Source organism: Bos indicus, chromosome 17, assembly GCF_029378745.1.
Source record: "Bos indicus isolate NIAB-ARS_2022 breed Sahiwal x Tharparkar chromosome 17, NIAB-ARS_B.indTharparkar_mat_pri_1.0, whole genome shotgun sequence".
Lineage (NCBI taxonomy): Eukaryota > Metazoa > Chordata > Mammalia > Artiodactyla > Bovidae > Bos > Bos indicus.
In genome coordinates this window covers 35,804,885-35,824,747 of record NC_091776.1, presented here as the reverse complement: position 1 = coordinate 35,824,747, position 19,863 = coordinate 35,804,885, and the positions used below count along the sequence as shown (strand labels likewise).

The following is a 19,863-nucleotide window of genomic DNA, read 5'->3' as shown; positions in this document are numbered from 1 at the left end:
ACAAACTCTGTAACAAGGTGTTTTTTTTTAAAATCTTAAAAACATTGGCATTGCAAAAAGTTGACATACTCACTTATTACATTAGTGGTACTGACTTCATTAGATCAATATTTTACTATTAAACTGGCACTCTTTAAATGGCTAGAATTTCCATCTTGTATAAATGATGAATTTTGTGCTTACCATTGATAATATATTGACATTATTCATGACTACAGAATATATATGCAGAATATGTTAAGTCTGTGGAATTCCAATCTATCCCAGATGGGTTATCTTTGGGGAAATAAACTCATTATCAAAGTGTCACATCTGACTAGAATGGGGTTTTTTACCTAATGATTGCTACCCACAAAAAGAATCACTCATAAAAGCCTACCTTTTGTCCCCAAAGACAGTGATCTGAAAATACCAAAAAATGTTCTTTCAAAATTTTTTTATTTGCATTTCTTAGTAGTTTTTTTCTTAGCATCTCTTCTTCTTTTGGAACCTATACCTCCATTTTGTGCATTTAAGCCAAAATGTGGGGTTTTAATACTATATAACACAAGTCACATGAGTCATTTTGATTTTATCTTTAAAAGATTCTAACACTGAGTTAAGTGTGAAGTAAGATTTTTCAGCTGGAACAAATTATACTGCTATTTCAAAATAAAAGTACTGACAATACTACTTGTTTTCATTTGTAAATCCACATAAGAAGTGTCTTTTTTAAAACCTTTCTTTACAATATTAAGATATGCTTCATTAATCCAGACTAATAAAATGGTATGAGTCACAATCAATTCCCCCACAATGCATAAACGTGGCCCAAATCTCAGATGGTCTTAACAAAGCATCTCCTCCAGGATGAGAAGTAAAAAAGGGGTAAGGGTGAATGGGAGAGGATGTCTAACTTTAGTAATGCTAACAATAAAATCATTTTGCCAGACATGTTTTTACCTTTAAATCCCCATGTCACGGATTGACTCATCTAGCACCGCAAGGGTACATCAGATAGGGCCTTCCTTCTGGTAAGAGCTTTGGGGAACCACTGACCTAAATCAATTGCCCTACAAGCACCAGGTGCAATTTCCTTCATAGCTGATACAGATGGCTGGTAACATTAGATCGCTATGGACTGAACTGTGTGCCCCTACACATCCACATGTTGAAGCTGTAACCCCCAATGCAGGCTTCCCTGGTGGCTCAGTGTCTGAACCTTCCTGCCAATGCAGGAGATGCAGATTCGATTCCTGAGTTGAGAAGATCCCCTGGATAAGGAAATGTCAACCCACTCCAGTATTCTTGCCTGGGAAATCCCATGGACAGAGGAGCCTGCCGGGCTACCGTCCATGGGGTTGCAAAGAGTTGGACACAACTTAGTGACTGCTGCTGCTAAGTCGCTTCAGTCGTGTCCGACTCTGTGCGACCCCACAGACGGCAGCCCACCAGGCTCCCCCGTCCCTGGGATTCTCCAGGCAAGAACACTGCAGTGGGTTGCCATTTCCTTCTCCAATGCAGGACAGTGAAAAGTCAAAGTGAAGTCGCTCAGTCATGTCCAACTCTTCTCGACCCCATGGACTGCAGCCCACCAGGCTCCTCCGTCCTTGGGATTTTCCAGGCAAGAGTGCTGGAGTGGGTTGCCATTGCCTTCTCCACAACTTAGTGACTAAACAACAACAAAACCCCCAATATGGTATCTGGAGATTAGGTCTTTGGGAGGTGATCTGGATTAGATAAGGCTATGAACATAGAACCCTTATGGTGGAATCAGTGCCCTAAGGAAATAGAGAGTTTGCTTCTGGCTTCACCGACTCCTTGTGGAGACACAGTGAGATGGCAGCCATCTGCAAGAACCTGACCATACTGGTACCATGATCTCAGACTTCTGGCTTCCAGAACTGTGAGAAAATACATTTGTGTTGTTTAAGCCACCCAGTCTGTGGTACTAAGTTATGACAGCGTAAGCTGACTAAGACACTGACCATGCATCTTAAGGCAAAAAGGGTTTTTTTCATGGTTTATGAAACAAACTTTGGGTTCTTAGTAATTGTCCAAACACTCAAGCAGATAAAAAGTTCTCCCTAAGAGGTATTTTTCCACCCAATGACAATCTTTTTCTCCATTCTATTCAGTGGCAAAAATACAAGCAACACTCAGTTCTCATAACTTTTTCATCCACTCCTCTGATTTATAATGGCGAGACGTGAAGCCTACCTGCCTAAGATTACTTGGAGTACCTATTAAAATTCAGATTTCTGGATTCCATTCAAGATGAACTAAATCAGAATCTCCTAGGGGTGGGGCCCTGCAATATGGGTGGAGGTTGGAATATGTATATTAAATGAGCATCCTTTGCAATTCCTATGCACACTGAAGGCTGGAAACTTCCAGTATAAAAACAACAGAGCTATCCTGGATCAGTGACCCCAGACGAGGAGGCCCATAAACACTTGTCACACTAGTCCTGCCAAAAGCCAAGCTGGAATAACATGTTTGAGCAGTGCCAGGTAAGGGACAACAGCATTACGTTCATTTAGATTCTCTGTCCTATTATTACCACTTAAAACCTGATCTTCCTGTACCAGATCCTTCCTTCCAGTTCTCATTGCCAACTCTAGCCTCTAGGTCTTAAACGCATCATGGCTGGCTAATTACAACAGCTTTCCAGCAGAGACGGCATGAGAGAAGGCGACTAAACTTTACTGAGTACCTGGTGTATGTGCATATTTTTCATGCACCATCATCTTTACTTCTCCTAACATTGCTATGAATCAGGTATTATTCTTCCCCGTTTCATAAATAAGAAAACTCATTAAAGAGTTCAAAAGACATTGGGTTCAAAAGAAATTGGCCAAGGTAATACAGAGAGTAAAATCCAAGACTGGGATCCAACCTGGGGCCTGTCTGACTCCTGTTTTCTCTCTCCTGCTGCTTCTGATTTCCTCTTTGTACCCCAGCCACCCCCAGCAGCTGGTGCTGCTTCAACTCTGCTTTTACCATCACTCTTCTCTTAAAAACAAAACATAAAAACCAACGAGGTCCTCCACCTGGTTTTCCAGGACGTTGACAGCCTGCCCCGTGCTCCCTATCCAACCTTCTTTTCCTTGCTCCTCAGATTCATTCTTCACTGTTCTATAAACATGTTATACTGCTTATTTCTGTACTATCAAGGGCAGTAAGCATATTATTCTGCTTATTTTGGTTCTATCAATGGTATTTTTATACCATCAAGGATATTTTTTGAAAAATTAGCAAGGTGCTTTTCTCTTTTGCCAGACCTTTTTACAAGATCTTGGCTCTGTTAACTCGGGACATCTTGCTTCAGCCTTGGAGGTAAAATGTGGAGTATAGAGTTGGGTGGGTTTAGGGGAAAATAAGATAAACTTAGAGGAGGAGTGCACACAGAGAGAGTAAGATTATGTTTAAGGTTTTTTTTTTGCAAGAAAAATGGGATTTTGCGAGCAGAATCTGGGAAAAGGGAAATTGTCTTGAGGAAGGATTTGCTTAGTTCCTTTATGTCTCTAATTAATTCTGACAGAACCTAATCCCTGACTGCTCTCATCATGTAGACAGGATAGTTCTCCCACTTTTAACAGTAAAGCCACGATGCTTACTGTCTTAGGAGAAGAAAGAAATAACAGAAAGGAAGTCAGAGTCAAGATGCGGATCCAATAAAGTGAGGAACCACTGAGGGTAGAGGCGATTCTTGACAGGCTTGTTTGAGCTGGAGATCAGTACAGTCCTGCCTGGTTACGTAGGGCATGGTTTGGGCTTTCTCAAGCCACCCTCAGCTCCCATGTAGTGTGGACCCTGCACTGAGAGCCAGGGAGCCTGCACCAAGACTAGAGATGACTGCTGGTGCTGTAAGACGATGTTGCAGCTGTTAGAGCTCTGTAGCCCCAGGAGCTGAGCTGAAACCACATACGCCAGAGAGCACATCCGGGTGGCAAAGGGGAGTCAGCCAAGATCAAGTCACTGCTACTGATATAGCAGCACCCAAATAGATAATGAACACTGCCTAGAGACCAAAAGAGTCAGAGAATCCCACCCTTTCACCCCTCCAAGGGACATATAAACTCCCCTCCCCCAAAGGCCAGATGCTACTGAGAAGAGCAGGGGAAGGAGTGGCTTTCCAAGAACATGAACAATCTTACCCAAGTAAACAAACTTACTTTATAGAATCAAACTAAGATGAATGAAACTGGCCTCACAGCATCTCTCCTGAGTGCCCTGAACCAGGGATGGTCATGCGGACCAGAAAGAGACTGCAAGGAGACTGCAGGGAGGAATCCATAAGCAAAGGTCCCTTAGACACCAGCTCACAGCCCAGGAAGACACTGTTCTAGTTGACTACATCCCTGTGATAATGTAGGGCAAGCCCTCCCTTCTTATTAACTTACATAACTGCTTAATTAACTGCTTAATTTATTGATTGCTTAATTCACTTGTTGAATGAGAATACGTGTCTGTTTAGCAAGCAAAAAACAAAACAGAATTTGAAAACCTAATTTAACCCATAGATTGAACATTTTGGTCACATTCTTTCTCCCCTCGTCAGCAGGTGGGACGCTCAGGGGAAAGGCCTGTTCTGTGAGCTACATGGCGCTGCCCATCCAAGTTGTTCTGCTGTCTTGCTCCTGCTACACTTGCCTCTGGGATGTTCCTTTTGTTTCCATCCTGGGCATACTCTTATTTTGGCCCTTTAGCAATTCAAATCCCTCCTACCTTCTGTGGTCCAGCTTGCATCACACCTCTGAAAACAGAGGGTAAAACTTCACAGGATTAATAACTAGAAGACCTGCAAGGTTCTGTCCACTTTGGAACCTTCCTGAAACTATTCTGGACCATTTCAGCCTGACCATTTGTACTACTGCTAATCTGCCCACGCTGCTAAGTCACTTCAGTCGTGTCCAACTCTGTGCGACCCCGTAGACGGCAGCCCACCAGGCTCTCCTGTCCCTGGGATTCTCCAGGCAAGAACACTGGAGTGGGTTGCCATTTCCTTCTCCAATGCATGAAAGTGAAAAGTGAAAGTAAAGTCGCTCAGTGGTGTCTGACTCTTAGCAACCTCATGGACTGCAGCCCACCAGGCTCCTCCGTCCATGGGATTTTCCGGACAAGAGTACTGGAGTGGGTTGTCATTGCCTTCTCCGAATCTGCCCATAAACCTATACATTTTTTCCCCCTCTCCTTGATTTTGTCTCCTGTGATATTCATGTACCCTAAGTTTGATTGAAAATAAATGCCCTATACTTTCTAATTTTTTTTCACATTTCTTAGCTACCTCTATAGTACCTGATATAGCGCATTACATGTTCAAAAATATTTGTCAGCTGATGCTAATTCTACAGATAAAGTGACTCACTCAGAATGTTAGCTTCTTTTCCTTAAGGTCACTGAAAGAAAGAGAATTAGAAATGAGAGTTCAGAGGTTCTCTCAGTAGTGTCTCTCTACTTTACCATGCTGTCTCTAGGGAACAAGAAAAATGAATAACAAGATGCAAATCAAAATAGCACTATTAAAACACATGCTTAGGAACTTCCCTGGCGGTCCAGTGGTTAAGACTTTGCCTTCCAAAGCAAGGGGTGTGGGTCTGATCCCTGGTTATGGAGTTAAGATCCCATGTGCCTTGTGGCCTAACCCTCTGCACCCCACAAACCCATAAAAACCAGAAACAATATTGTAACAAATTCAATAAAGATTTAAAAAACGGTCTACATTCCCCCCAAAAAAATTCTTAGAAAAATATGTGCTTAGCTTATGTGTTGGAAAACTTTGGTTCTATGAAAACAGTTTCTAAAATGGCTCTTCGGATTGAATCACAAATTCTTTAGCACTCAGCAACAAATGACCACTAGTAAAGAAGTCACCTCAAATCTTTTATTTAAATGATGTTAAGAATTAACCAGCTACTCAATCCATCTAGCAAAGTAAACAGCATCTCCAATGTGAGCTAAAGCAGTAAGAGTAAGGGTCAAATTGCTTTAACTATTTAGTTCACCACAATGAAGAAGAAGAAGGTGCCCACTGGCTAGGTTCCAGTCTGTCCTTCTGTGAAGGGCAAAAAAAAAAAGCAGAAGGAGCCTTGGAAGATAAGTAGTGAGAAAAGCACAGAGGAGGGGGGACAAGTGTTAGAGAGCAAGCACCATGTTAGTTCTCGTATTGGGGATGGTGATAATTGGAAGTAGTAATGAAGGTGGGAAGCAGCAGGCACTGACAAAGGACAAGACAGTCAGAGATGAAAAGTCAAAAAATAGACAAACCCCACAGTCCCCCTGGCACACGGCACCTGTCAGTCAACGCAGCTGCCCCTGGAGACACCTGACAGCTACACTCTATGCCTACATGTGAGTGTGTCTGGAAAAAGGAAAGGGCATCTGACAGCCTCGATAATGTCATCAAAAACAAAACGTTTTGAAAATCTCTTACTCTGTGTATTGAGGAGGCAAAGAAGTAGAGTGGGGGGATGCTCTGAACTTGAGTAGCCTCAAGAGCACCAGCGTGCAAGGCCAGAGGAAAGGGGCCCAGTCAGCTCGACTGTCTCGTGTAAGGGAACCATGCTGTGGGTACTGTCACGTCCCACAGCACCTCCTGCTCAGCCTGCATCTCCCGACACCAAGTGCGGCTCAACAGCACATTGCCCCAGAAGCAACCAAACCAGCAAGATGAGGCACTCCATTTTAGAAACAGGAAAGCACCACTTCCATGTCTAAGGGTTCCCACCCCAGAGAACAGTTAACATGTAGAGATTCCAGCACTTACAAGTCGGGAGAGATATTTGAGTCTCCACAGTAATTAATCCCTTAAGAGTTTCTGTTGGCCAGTGTTATCTTCAGAATTCTCCATGTATCATTTTAATAAATCTATTAGACATCTGCTAATTTTGGTACATGTCCTAGGGACTAAGTCGGAGACAAGAAGCTTTGTTGGAGGGAAGCTCCCATCTCTGCTCTTCATCACTTTCCCTGTCCTCTCAGGAAAGCTCCCTGTCCTCTCAAGGGTCACTGACCCTTGAGCAGTCGAGACCAGAAAAGCAAAAAACCATTTAAAAGTGTGCTCCTCCCTCTAACGATCCACTGGGAGCAGGCGTAAGGACCCCTAACTGCTGCCTGCATGAGTTCTTGGTGATTCTTCTTAAACACATGTGCCCCCTAAAACATTCTAGAAGGTAAATACCTTCTAGAACTTAGATGTCCCTATTTCCAGGAACCACATTTTGTGTGTAACTCCACTGACTATTGAGTTGCTTCATGACTGTCTGCTTTCATGCCAGTCTCCTCAACAATAACTGTAACATATTAATGATTCAGGAGAAAAACCGTCTCTGTATTTCTGTAGGCCTGGCTGTTAGTACATGACTGATGAATATGTATCTGTTGGAGACATAGATATATGTGTGCTTAAATCAGTATTTAAGACTGAAGGCTTTGAAAGCGGACATTCTTCAGATTAAAGAATACCCTTGGTCACATGAAATAATGTGGGGAAGCAGTGGTGGAGGGTAATTTGGAGTAATTCTTCTATAAAAAAGAACACTGTGAAAACTTTAACATAAATTAATTATCAGGAATTAAAGTAATATAAACAATCATTCTTCTTTAAAAGCAGATTTCTGCTTAATCACACTTAATTCTTAATTACACTGCAAAAAGTAACTGATGAATCTTATAGCTCTTGATTTCAATCTTACATAAAGTTATGTTTGGTCAGGATAATCTGAGGGCAAACAGAGGATACATCTTAGAATTAATGAGCTCTTATAGTTAATAATTAAGCTTATCTTCAAAACCAAACTCATTAATTAAACTCAATATTTCCTAAGACAAATTTTTATTATTTCAGGAAGATTAGTGACAATGAAATTAGATGTGAAATACAAATTCATTCTATAACTGAACAAGAATTGAAACAATAATGAACTCAATAATAAAATAAAAAACCTCTACTGACCCAAGAGAAGTTCATATTTGTCTATTTATATTAGTCACTATCAATTATATATATATATATAAACCTCTAATGCTATTAAAAACAAAAAGATCTTGTTTTCTACCATTATCATCCATTTCCAAAGTCAAAAGTCTGAGGTTTTTAGATTTTTGCTCCCGTCTCATCACCCTGAGATCTAGTTTTCAACAGAGAATCCATATGCTGCTGCTGCTGCTAAGTCGCTTCAGTCGTGTCCGACTCTGTGTGACCCCATAGACGGCAGCCCACCAGGCTCCCCCGTCCCTGGGATTCTCCAGGCAAGAACACTGGAGTGGGTTGCCATTTCCTTCTCCAATGCATGAAAGTGAAAAGTCAAAGTGAAGTCGCTCAGTCATGTCCAACTCTTAGCGACCCCATGGGCTGCAGCCTACCATGCTCCTCCGTCCATGGGATTTTCCAGGCAAAAGTACTGGAGTGGGGTGCCATCACCTTCTCCGGAGAATCCATATACATCACTCCTATTTGACAAAATGTATACAGAAATGCAAAACTGGTGTAAAATATTTAGTACTGTCATGCTCTTTCCTTAACAGGTCATGTACCTGTGGACATTTAATTCTCATTTTTTAAAAAAGGTCTATTCTAGGACTAAATTCATACTGTCACCTATTATTTGAATAGTGCAAAGAAAAGGGAGTTTTCTTGTGAACAGGGACATTTTTTTGACTAGAAAGTATAGACAAATATCCCCAACATAGATGCTAAATTAAAAAAAAAAAATGCTATAACAATCCTAGTTAGTGTCATAAAGTCACTTCTGAGCCCTTATGCATAAATGTGAAGTTGGCAGCCACAGTTCCCAACTCTGGACCTTCTGTCTGGGGCCAGATTCCTCTGTGTATACCCTCCACAGGCCACTCATCTGGCTCTCCTGCCAGACTGACTCTGTAGTGTTGACTGCCTAATGAGGGCAATCTCAACCAGGAAGTTGAAAGCATTCCTTCCTATCTAGAGCAGAGAGCTCTGCAAAAACAAGTGTTTTCCTCCCATTACATTTCCTGTGAAGTTTTATAAGGAGAAAACATGAACAGACAGACATTTGCTACCCTAGCACACTAGTGAAAAATTCCTGAAGTTCTAACCTAGTGTTCAGATGAAGTCCAGGATCCTTTCACTTCCTTGATATTAAGAAAAGAGAACACTATCAGTGATATTTGGCAGGGGGTCAACTGTTCCTTGAGATATTCTTATCTCCTCTCTCCCTGCCCCTGCCCCATTCTAAATTCTCCTACTTAGCTTACAAACTTTCTCCAGTTGATCTGCCATCAGTAGTCAAATTGAAATGATGAATTAATTGAATCTCATAAATGAGTTAATACTTAATTTCCTGTGTTGCTCCTCCTAGGAGTAAATGCATCTCAAATTTCTCTGAGGAAAAGAGAAATGCTTAACCCAAACAAGCCCACAGTGTAAACAATACAGTAAAGGGAACTGGAGATTTCAAAAGGCCAGAGACTGCTGTGAATTCAATGTTAACCTTCGGTTTCAGTTTTTCAACTTGTTTAAGAAGATGCCGGACTAGATGAAATCCTTTTTCACTCAGACATTCTTTTCTTCTTCAAAACACTGTAAGTGTTAGTTGCTCAGTAGTGCCTGACTCTTTGCAACCCCATGGACTGCCGCCCACCAGGCTCCTGTGTCCATAAGATTTTCCAAGCAAGAATACTGCAGTGGGTTGCCATTTCTTTCTCCAGGGGATCTTCCCTGACCCAGGATCAAACCCAGGTCTCCTGCGCTGCAGGTAGATAGATTCTTAACCAACTGAGCAAAAACACTGTACATCAGTTAAATTTGGGAAGTGTGGTTCTAAGATGATTTCAGGTGGAGCACTTCAGATGATTGACAAGTCACACTATAAAGGTTACTGTCTACTCCATTTGTCTAACAAGATCAGTCATAATTAGTCTTAAAAATTAATTAATCTCCCTTCTTCAATCTTGGTCCTGTTAATAATTCTATCTTCACTTAGGCTTAAAATGAATACCTAAAACACAATTGTAGGGATGTTTGCCTTCAAGAGGATGGAATAAAAGCCTTTCTCACCCCTTCACCTCTTGAAAATTACCCCCCTAAACAACACAGAAAACAAAAAACACAAATTTCATCTTCCATGAAATCAGAAGTACTACAATATATGAAAAAGACATAAATCAGAAAAATGGTGAGTGATTTGACAGAAAGAAGGAAGGTCCAACCAGAGTGCTTGTAACAAAAAGCCAGCTGGTCCACCCAATACCAGAAAAGACTTGGAAATCAAAGGCAAAAGAAATCCCACAAGAGACAAGGCAGGAGCCTAAAAGGGAGCAATGAGCTAAAGTTTTGTATAAGTGGTACATAGTAACCCTGCCCCTAGATTGCTGACCTCCAACTGATATGATTAAGTGACAATCCTCCCACATCCCCATAAGAAATACAAGATATCAAATCTCTGGAGAAATAGTAACAGAGATTCTCTAAATGTGGAGACACCAGGCCCAGGGGAGGCTAGGACCCAAGAACAGGGGGATCCTTGGCCAGTTCTAGAATATTAACAGCCAGATTTAGTATCTCCTATTCCTTTTTCCCTTGAGAAATTTTAAAAAAAAAGAAATATTTCATCTCTGATACAAGACAGAATGCTATAACAAAGAAATACTCATTAGACAAAAAGAGCTTAGAGATTAAAAATATAATAGATATAATTGGAAAAAAAAAGCAGTGAAAATTAGGAAATATAGTCAAGGAAATATCTCAGAAAGAACAGAAAAGACAATCACTGGAAAACATGGCAGAAGAGATACAAAAACTAGGGGATCAGTTCAGGAGATCTAAAATCCAAATAACAAAAATTCCAGAAAGAAAGAAAAAATATGAAAATAGTGCATAGGAATAATAAAGGGACTAATACAAGAAAACCTCTCCAAACCAAAGGGCATAATATCCAAATACTGAAAGTATTCATTCATCAATGAAGTGTTCACTGAATTAAAAGAGACTTGTATCAAGGCATCGTTTAGACATTTCAGAACAACCCTAATGAACAGCTCAATCTAAATGCTTCCTGAAGAAAAAAAAAAGGATTAAAAACGACAAACAAACCAAGTCAGAGGGCTTTAGAAGGGATGTCTCCAGAAAAACACAGAGAGACTAAAGGATTTAGCTGAAGAGGAAAGAACAAGGTAGAAAAAATACACCAAGAAAAACAACTATTAGAAAAGAAATGTAATTATACTATACTACTTGACTCTGCAGTGAATAATAATTACACGACCATAATAATGAATTATTAACCACAGATTGTGATAAATCATGTGATGGAGGATGGGGGAGAATAAAAGTTATAAGTGAGTGAAATTTTCACCTGAGAATACTGATGCTATCTAAAACACACGAATAACAAGAATGCGATACTTGAAGGAGTTGTAAGTGTAATGAAACGGAGGGGACAGGAAGAAAAAAGGAAAAAATCCAGGGAACTGTCATGGGCTTGCTGTTGATTTTATAAGCCTTTTTTTTTTTTTTTAGCATTAAGTTTTAAAACTGTATTCATGCATTACTTTGATATTATACAAAAATAATTTTGGACTTCCTAGGTAGTGCCAGTGGAGATACAAGATATCCCTGGGTCAGGAAGATACCCTGGATAAGGAAGTGGCAACCACTCCAGTTTTTCTGCCTGCAGAATCCCATGGACAGAGGAGCCTGGCTGGCAGTCCATAGGGTCACAAAGAGTCTGACATGTCTGAAGCGAAGTAAGCAAGCAAGCAAAAATAATTTACAAAAAAACAGCAAAATGATTCTATATTGTACATACTAAAATTACTACTCTATGGCATAAACTAAAAATACAACTCAAAATTTCAGATTGTTAAAGGTCTCAAGTCTAATATTCATTGGAAGGACTGATGCTTGAAGCTGAAGCTCCAATACTTTGGCTACGTGATACGAAGAGCCAACTCACCGGAAAAGACGCTGATGCTGGGGAAGATTAAAGGTAGGAGATGGGGACCACAGAGAATCTGAGATGGTTGGATGGCATCACTAACTCATTGGACATTAGTTAGAGCAAGCTCCAGGAGATGGTGAAGGACAGGGAAGCCTGGAGTGCTGCAGCTCATGGGGTCACAAAGAGTCGGACATGACTAATCGACTGAACAACAACAAATCTAATGTCGTGCTGTGCTGTTCTTGAATATTATAACTGAAGAGAAACCTGCCTCTTCTTTAACAATGCTAGTCCAACTTTGGTCCTTAAAGTCCAAATTCCTCTCTCTGGAGATTCTCCAGTGACTTGGCAAATCTCTGATTTCCACTGCAGTGGTGGGAAGGACATTCTACTTCTAGTCAGGAACCCGAGCCAACAGGCACAACATTGTTCTCAATCCCACAGCCAAGCTAAGCCTAGGTTTAAAGAATGTCACAGGCCAGCACCACAGAAACTAACATTCAAGTAGATAATCCGAGTTACAAGGCATTGTGTGATCATCTTCAGATCTCCTATCAGACAAAGTTGAGCATCACACACTCTTGTATTTTTTAAATCTTCTAATAACTCTGTGGCTTTATTTTACATAATTTTCAAAATAAAAATTGCACATATTTATGGTGTATAATAATAGAATTTGATATACATACACAGTGGGCCCTTGAACAACATGGGTTTGAACTGCGCAGGTCCATTTGTACACATTTTTTTTAAAGTATATTGGAAAACGATTTGGAGATTTGTGACAATTTGAAAAAAAAACTCTGCTGAACTCTATCTTGGAAATACTGAAAAAAGTAAGAAAAAGTTAGGTATGTCATGAAAGCATAAGATGTAAATAAATACTAGTCTATCCCTTAAGTAGGCATAAGGTGAGTGACATTTAATTACGATATGCTTTAAAAATTAAATAATATACTTTAAATATATTTAATAAAAATAATGTTAGTATTGTTACTGCTTTATAACTCTGCTTTCAAAGAATTACATTATCATATAGTATGCCCCTGTCTCTCTCCCTTCCTCTCTTCCAGTTGGAGAAACTGCAACAGCCTATCATCACAGGTATGTGGTTTTAAAAAAAAAATCATGTTTCTAATACTGTATTATGAAGATGGTACAGTAATATTGTATGTCATAAAATTTTGCAATGTTCATTATTTAGCTGATAGGCTGGGCTACTGTGAAGCAGCCGTATCAATTATATTAGGCTACCCTAAAAGCAATCACATTGCTGCTTCTTTGTTATCAATGCAGGAATAATTACACCTGCAAATAAATACGAATTTTTTCACATTATTTTTTCATTTTTTATATCCAGTGTTAGTAATACATAGAACGTCTACAGTATTTTGTATCATATAAGACAGCACTGTTGTAGGTACTGATAGATGATTAATTTTGTAAACAGACGACATAAGCATACTGTCAGTACGTATAGTGCAATACTGTAAATGTAAATTTTCCTTATGACTTAAAAAATAATTTATTTTTAATTGAAGTATAATTGCTTTATAATTATGTGTTTGTTTCTGCCATATAACAACATGAATCAGCCACAGATACACATATGTCCCCTTCCTCTTGAAACTCCCTCCCACCTCCAACCCCATCTCAACTCTCCAGGTTACCACGAAGCGTCAGATTTAAGCTCCCTGGATCATACAGTAAATTTCCACTGGCTATCTAATTTTACATCTGGTAATGCATATGTTTCAACGCTACTCTCTCAATTCGTCCCACCCTTCCCTTCCCCACCTTGTCCACAAGTCTGTTCCCTATGTCTGTGGCTCCATTGCTGCCCTGCAAGTAGGTTTATCGGCACCATCTTTCTATTAATAGATTCCATATATTTGCATTAATATACAATATTAGTCTTTCTCTGATTTATTTCACTCTGCATAATAGGCTCTTTCTTGATAACATCTTATTGCTCTAACTCACTCTACTGAAGAATGCGTGTGTGTGTGTTCAATGACTCAGTCATGTCCAACTTTGGTGACCCCATGGGCTGTAGCCCTCCAGACTCCTCTGTCCATGGAATTTTTCAGGCAAGAAATCTAGAGTGGGTTACCCATTTCCTTCTCCAGGGGATCTGGACCCAGGGATTGAATTCGCATCTCCTACATTGTCAGGTAGATTCTTTACCACTGCAGCACCTATTGAAGAATACAATTATATAATAAAAAACATACAAAATATGTGTATTTTGTACACATATACAATGTCTATGTTATCTGCAAGGCTCTGGTCAACAGTAGACTATACTAAGTTTCAGGGGGAGTCAAAAGTTATCCGTGGATTTTAGAATGGGCAGGGGGTGGGGAGGTGAGGGGCTAGTGCTCCTAACCTCTGTGTTTTTCAAGAGTCAATTGTACAATAGAGAAATGATTACTACAGGCAAGGTAATTAACATCTAGCTCCTCACATAGTTATCTTTGAGGTGTGTATTAATGAGAAACCCTGAAATCTACCCTCTTAGCAAATAGCCAAAATATGAAACAAAGTGTCATAGACTATGAATGGAAAAAGAAACAGTGGTATATATGTATGCAATGCAGTATTATTTCGCCTCAACAAAGGAGATACTGCAATTTATGACATGCGTGAACCTGGAAGACATTAGGGTAAGTGAAATAAGCCAGGCACAGGAAAAAAAAAAAAAACAAACCTGCATGACCTCACTTATATGTGGAATCTTAAAAGTCAAATACATAGAAGCAGAGAATTACCAAGGGCTGGAAGGTGGGAAAATTGGGGAGATGTTGGTCAAAGGGTACAAAGTTGCAGTTATGTAGGATGAATAAGACTAGAGACCTTAGGTAGAGTGTGGGGACTGCAGTTAATAATACTCTATAGAATACAAAAACTGTGTTATTGATTTACTAATTAATCTTTAGAAACTGACTTGACTTCACTATGTATCAATTTCCTCATTTGCCAAATGATAAAACCTGCTTTAAAGAGGTATGATTCAAGTTAATTCATATAAATGACAGCATGAGGTATTACATAAATACAAATTACAGCTTTTATTATGACAAATTTTTGGCAGCATGTCTTCAAGAAAAACTAAACAGAATCTTTTCTTCTTTTTTTTTAAGTATATTCATCGCAATTTTTTTTTTTTTTTTTTTTTTGGCCTAGCTGCTTACAAGTCTTAGTTCTCAGACCAGAAATTTAACTAAGGCCACAGCAGTGAAAGCACTGAGTCCTAACCACCGGACCACCAAGGAATTCCCCAGAATCCTCTCTTGCAGAAGTTTTTTCTCTTAAAGATAACAGTGCTGAGAAATCTAATGGTTTTGTGCATGTACGGTAAGTGTAAGGGATGAGTCTTCTTACTAAATGTAGACTCACAAAGTTTCTCTCTCTCTCTTTTTTTTTTGTTGGCCAAGCTATTCAGCTTTTTCCCCAACTAGGTACCAAACACTGGCCCTTGACAGTAAATCCTAAGCACTGGGTCGCTAGGTAATTCCCACAAAGTTTCTCTCTTGATTTACCAAGTGTTTGCCAACTGTGGGTCAATTTTTCCCTTTTCATTTTATTTTTAAACTTTTTATTTTATATGGAGTATAGCTGATTAACAATAGCTGTGATAGATTCAGGTGGACAACAAAGGGCCTTAGCCTTCCTATTCTTCCCTTTTCTTGAAACTCTTCTCTCTAGGCAACCTTGCTTTTATACCACCTGCTGCTTCATCTTTTTCTGTGTCTTTTGCTTGCTACTCTTTCTTTTTGCCCCTCTAAACAAAGAAATTTCCCTCAGAAACCTAACTCAGGCTTCCTTTGTTTTTCTCTTTGCACTCCTTTCTTGGGCAATATCATAAATTTACACCACTTAAAAAAAATTCCCATCAGACAGCAGACTCTCAAATTCTCTCAAGCTTTAAACTTGCATTCCTTTCTTCCTGTTTGAAATGTATTTGAAAATTATCTGAAAAGTCAGATCATTTAGTTTCTTTTTTTTCAACAATAACACCATGATCTTAGTCATCTACATCAAAATCACTAAGTCACCTCTGACCCTGCTTTTTCTTTAAACCCCTCATGGATAGGCAAATTCCCATAGATTCTTTCTGTGTATCCCCCCTTCCTATCTCTCCCCATTCCATCCCACCAGTCCTACACTATCACAGATCCTAATCTCCGTCTGGAAAGCTACAGTAGTTTTCTAAGGTATTTACTCACATTCTGCCAATTGCCACTTCAATCCATCCCCTTCTTAGAGTGACTTGGATCAAGCCTTTGCTGCTCTGAAACAATCAATGACTCCCTACTGCCTCTCCTTGACATACAAGATCCTATACATTAATGCCCCAAACTAACACATCCAGCTAAATCTCACTGCTCTCTTATACATAATCCACTGTTCCAATAAAACTTAATATTCCCATAAAATTAATATTCCCTGGACATGCTGGGCACTTTGGAATAGGGGGTGGAGTGGGGTGGGGTGCTTGAATTAACTGCCCACTCTTGCTGCCTCTGAGCTTATTTACCTTTTCAGGCTCATAAAAGTTTTTCTTGATTTCTCCACAATCTTATGTTGTCCATTTCCTCTTGGCACTTGACTCTGCAGAGCTCTCTCCTTGTATGTATGTATTTATGCACTCATTCTACTCTAATAGCATAATTTTTTATGCCCGGCTTCATTTCCACCTCTCCCTTATGATATTTTAAACTCCTTGAGTGCAGTAAAGTTGTCATACTCATCTTTGTGGCTTGCTGTACCTAGTCTGAACTTTCCATATGTAAATGTTTAAGGAATGTCTTCAGATTAAAACTCACAAGAACTGACTTCAAATGCTTTTGAAGTTCATTAAATATTTTTTAAAACTTTGAGACTGAATTAACCATGCAAACAGTATACTACTTGGTCCTAGGTTTGCAAACAATTGGGAAAAGGGAAGTCTTGGCTTGAATCAATGACTACATCAAGAATTTTATCAAAGGATAATTAAAAAAAAAAAAAAAAACATCTTGCTAGTGATACAGCAGATGACACTATTCCCCCTGAGTCAATCTATTTTAAATTCCCAAATGGAATACTGGAGCCAGGAGCAGTGAAATGAGCAAAAGGGTTATTTCAAGGAATCTTTTTGGTAAAAGTGGGATTCTACCCTCAGCATCCCTCTGACTATTAAATTCGGCTGTTCTATTCTGCCTACTGAAAATGACCCTGGGGCTTTGATAGACTGGATATCCTTCTCCAATTCCGTCCTGGGGATGTGTTCACTGTCTGTTAAACTGTGACCATATTCCACTCAAAGTTGGAATAAACAGCTAATCTCTGCTACAAATATCAAGTTAGTCTCTTTTATTACCAAGTGACAGGCCTGGAAAAAAACATGAAGAGCTTGCGGCTCTACCTTCAGAAGGAACGTTTATTAATGCATATCTCCATCACATAACAGTCTTTTCAGCCGCTTTACAAAGTAAATATACAACATTTACCTGTTGAGTTATGTAAAGTCAGCAGATAGCCAGGAAAGATGTTCTATTATCAGTTAGACAGCAAGTCTACATTAGAATTTGTCCCACCGCTTTGTGTGATTGACCTTAAGCTTCAAAAAGCAAAGTGTATAATCTTTGCTTCGCCCTACTTTCTCAGATAAGCGCGCTCTTGTGTCCCATTTAGTGTGGATTTAAGACAAGAGAAAAAAAAAATAATCAAGAAAATGAGTTGGGTTCTAAAAACCAGACTGGCAAAAGGGAATACGGACAGTGTCTTAAAACCTTAAGGAGGAGGGAAAGCGAGCTGGTCGGGGCTTTAATCCCAAAGGACCTACCTTCCCTCCATTTCCTGGGCCATTTCCACTCCAAGCTAATCTTCAGCAACAACTGAACCACGTTGGGATGCGTCGCTCATGTAAAATCAGAAACCTTTCACAGCCACTGAGTTCTCCTTTTAATTAGGCCGGTCCAGCCGAGTTAGGAGCGGACACTGACCAGCTCAGCCTTGCACTATCCTGCCGGGTCGAGGTCGCCCCAGAGGCTTCACACCCTAGCTGTATGCAGCTCGCGGGCAGCAGGGGGCGCTGCGGAACCTCCATCCCTTCCCGGGAGAACCCCTTCCCCGGCCCAAGCGGTTAGTACCGCCCGCAAAGACTGGACCCAAGGTCTCTACCTATCTGTGCGCTCTTCCTAAAAAGACAGTAAACCCTGCTACACGTCCAAGGTACGTGACAAAAGAAACAGAGAACATGCACCCTATAAAACTAACCACTCTATTCTTCATCCTCTCTGCGTCTCAGAGAGGCTGTTTCCAAGATTTGGAAATTAAGAAAAGTTGTTCTTGCTCACGCATTAAAGCGCGAACCTCTACCTTCCTTTAAAAAAGGAACAGCTACTGACCCTGAGCTGCCTGGGAACTCCAACCAAGTAGCTCTAAGTCGGTACCCGCGGCGCCCCGCGCTCACTCTCCCCCGGGAGACCCGCCAGGCTTCGGCTCCAGGCTAGCCCCAGCTGTGAATGGAGAGTAGGGGAAAACGGAGTCCGGGCAGACCTTCCACCCACCTCTGTACCATACACCGTCCGCTCCCTTCTCCCCACTCCCGACGGTCGGGAGCGTCGGAAGGGACTCAGGTTCCCGGGGTGGCTCCACGCTGAACGCCGGGGCCTAAGCACACCGTCCCCTTCTCCGACCTCCCCGGGGGCAGTTCGGGGACCCCGGGGAACATTTTCCGCGAGGCCCCCAGACCACCGGCGGCGGTGCGTGCATCCTCGGTTGGAGGAGAGCGGGCGTCTGCTTACTGGGCAGCGTGTCTGGCGCCCGTTGTTTCCATCCGCGGGGCTGGTCCGTGCGCTGGAGCCGGGACGGAGACCCCGGCCACGCCTTCGGGCGTCCCCGGAGTCCCTCCACAGAGCAGGACCAAGAGGGGAGATACCCCGGCCTAGGTCTACCGCCCACCCGAGTTGCCCCGAATAGGACTGCCACGGAGGGTGGACTTTGGAGGTCCGGGGCACAGCGCGGGGCGGCCAGGGGCGCGCCTGCCCGCCCCCCGCCCGAGGCACGGGCCGCGGGCCAGCCGGGTACTCACATGTCGGGCCCCGGCGAGAAGGGCGGCGGGCAGTAGGCGCGCGGTCCCCGCTGCGGGGGCGCCGAGCGCGGCTCTAGCCCCCCGTTGACGCCCCTCCAGCCCCGCCGGCGGCGCTGCGGCTCCGCGCCTTCGTCCTCGTCCTCCTCCTCCGCCGCCGGCGCGGGGAAGGTCACCCTCGCTTGCTCCTTGCACTTCCTGACCTTGCTGGACATCGCGCCCGCCGCGGTCCGAGCGCGGGGATGCCGGCCGCCGGCCTCGGTCTCCACCGCCGCCGAGGCGCGTTCTCCCCGCGGCGCCCTTTCCCCGCCTCCAGCGGGCCCCGGGCGGCCCGGGGCGGGGAGGCGGGAAGAGAGACCCGCGCAGCCGGAGACCGAGCAGTTAGAGGCGGGAACCAAGGCCGGGTCACCGGCGCCCACCTTCAAACCGCGGGGGCAGCAGCCGCGCCCGTGGCCGCGAGGAGGAAGCTCTGGGCCGAGCTGGGCGCGAGTGCTGGGAAACGCTCTCCTGCCCCGCGGCGGCGGCGGCGGCAGCGGTGCCTCCTCCGTGCCCGTCTCCTGTCTCCGACAGCATCACTTGCTAGGACAGTACTGTGACTGAGGGCGAAGGAAGAGAGGGGGAGGGAGGAAGGGAGGGAGGGAGAGGAGGGGAAGAATCAATTCCTTATCAAACAGCGAGAACTGGAGAGGAAAGCAGACAGATCAGCAGGCAGGACACAAAGAAATCAGAGAAACTTCCCTCCCCAATCTCTCCTTTCTCTTCCAAAAGAGCCCTTTTCCCTTTAGACATACAGGTTGCCCAAGGAAGGGGAAAAGGAAATCGTCTGGCTTGTTAATTTTCCTGCAGTTGTGTTTACCCTATTCAGCTTTATATTTCTTTGAAGAG

The 19,863-nt window shown here is 42.2% G+C and overlaps 1 protein-coding gene across 3 annotated transcripts in view; it reads right to left on the bottom strand.

Moving 5' to 3' along the window:
* The window catches only part of TRPC3 (transient receptor potential cation channel subfamily C member 3), a 73,552-nt gene extending 53,967 nt beyond the window's left edge, over window positions 1–19,585 (bottom strand). For all 3 annotated transcript variants that reach the window (XM_019978071.2, XM_070769154.1, XM_070769155.1), the window contains exon 1: window positions 18,982–19,585. In XM_019978071.2, coding sequence (XP_019833630.2) covers window positions 18,982–19,193 — 212 coding nt within the window. In that variant the 5' untranslated portion in view covers window positions 19,194–19,585. The remainder of the gene's footprint in view (window positions 1–18,981) is intronic.
* Between the last annotated feature and the right edge of the window lie 278 nt (window positions 19,586–19,863).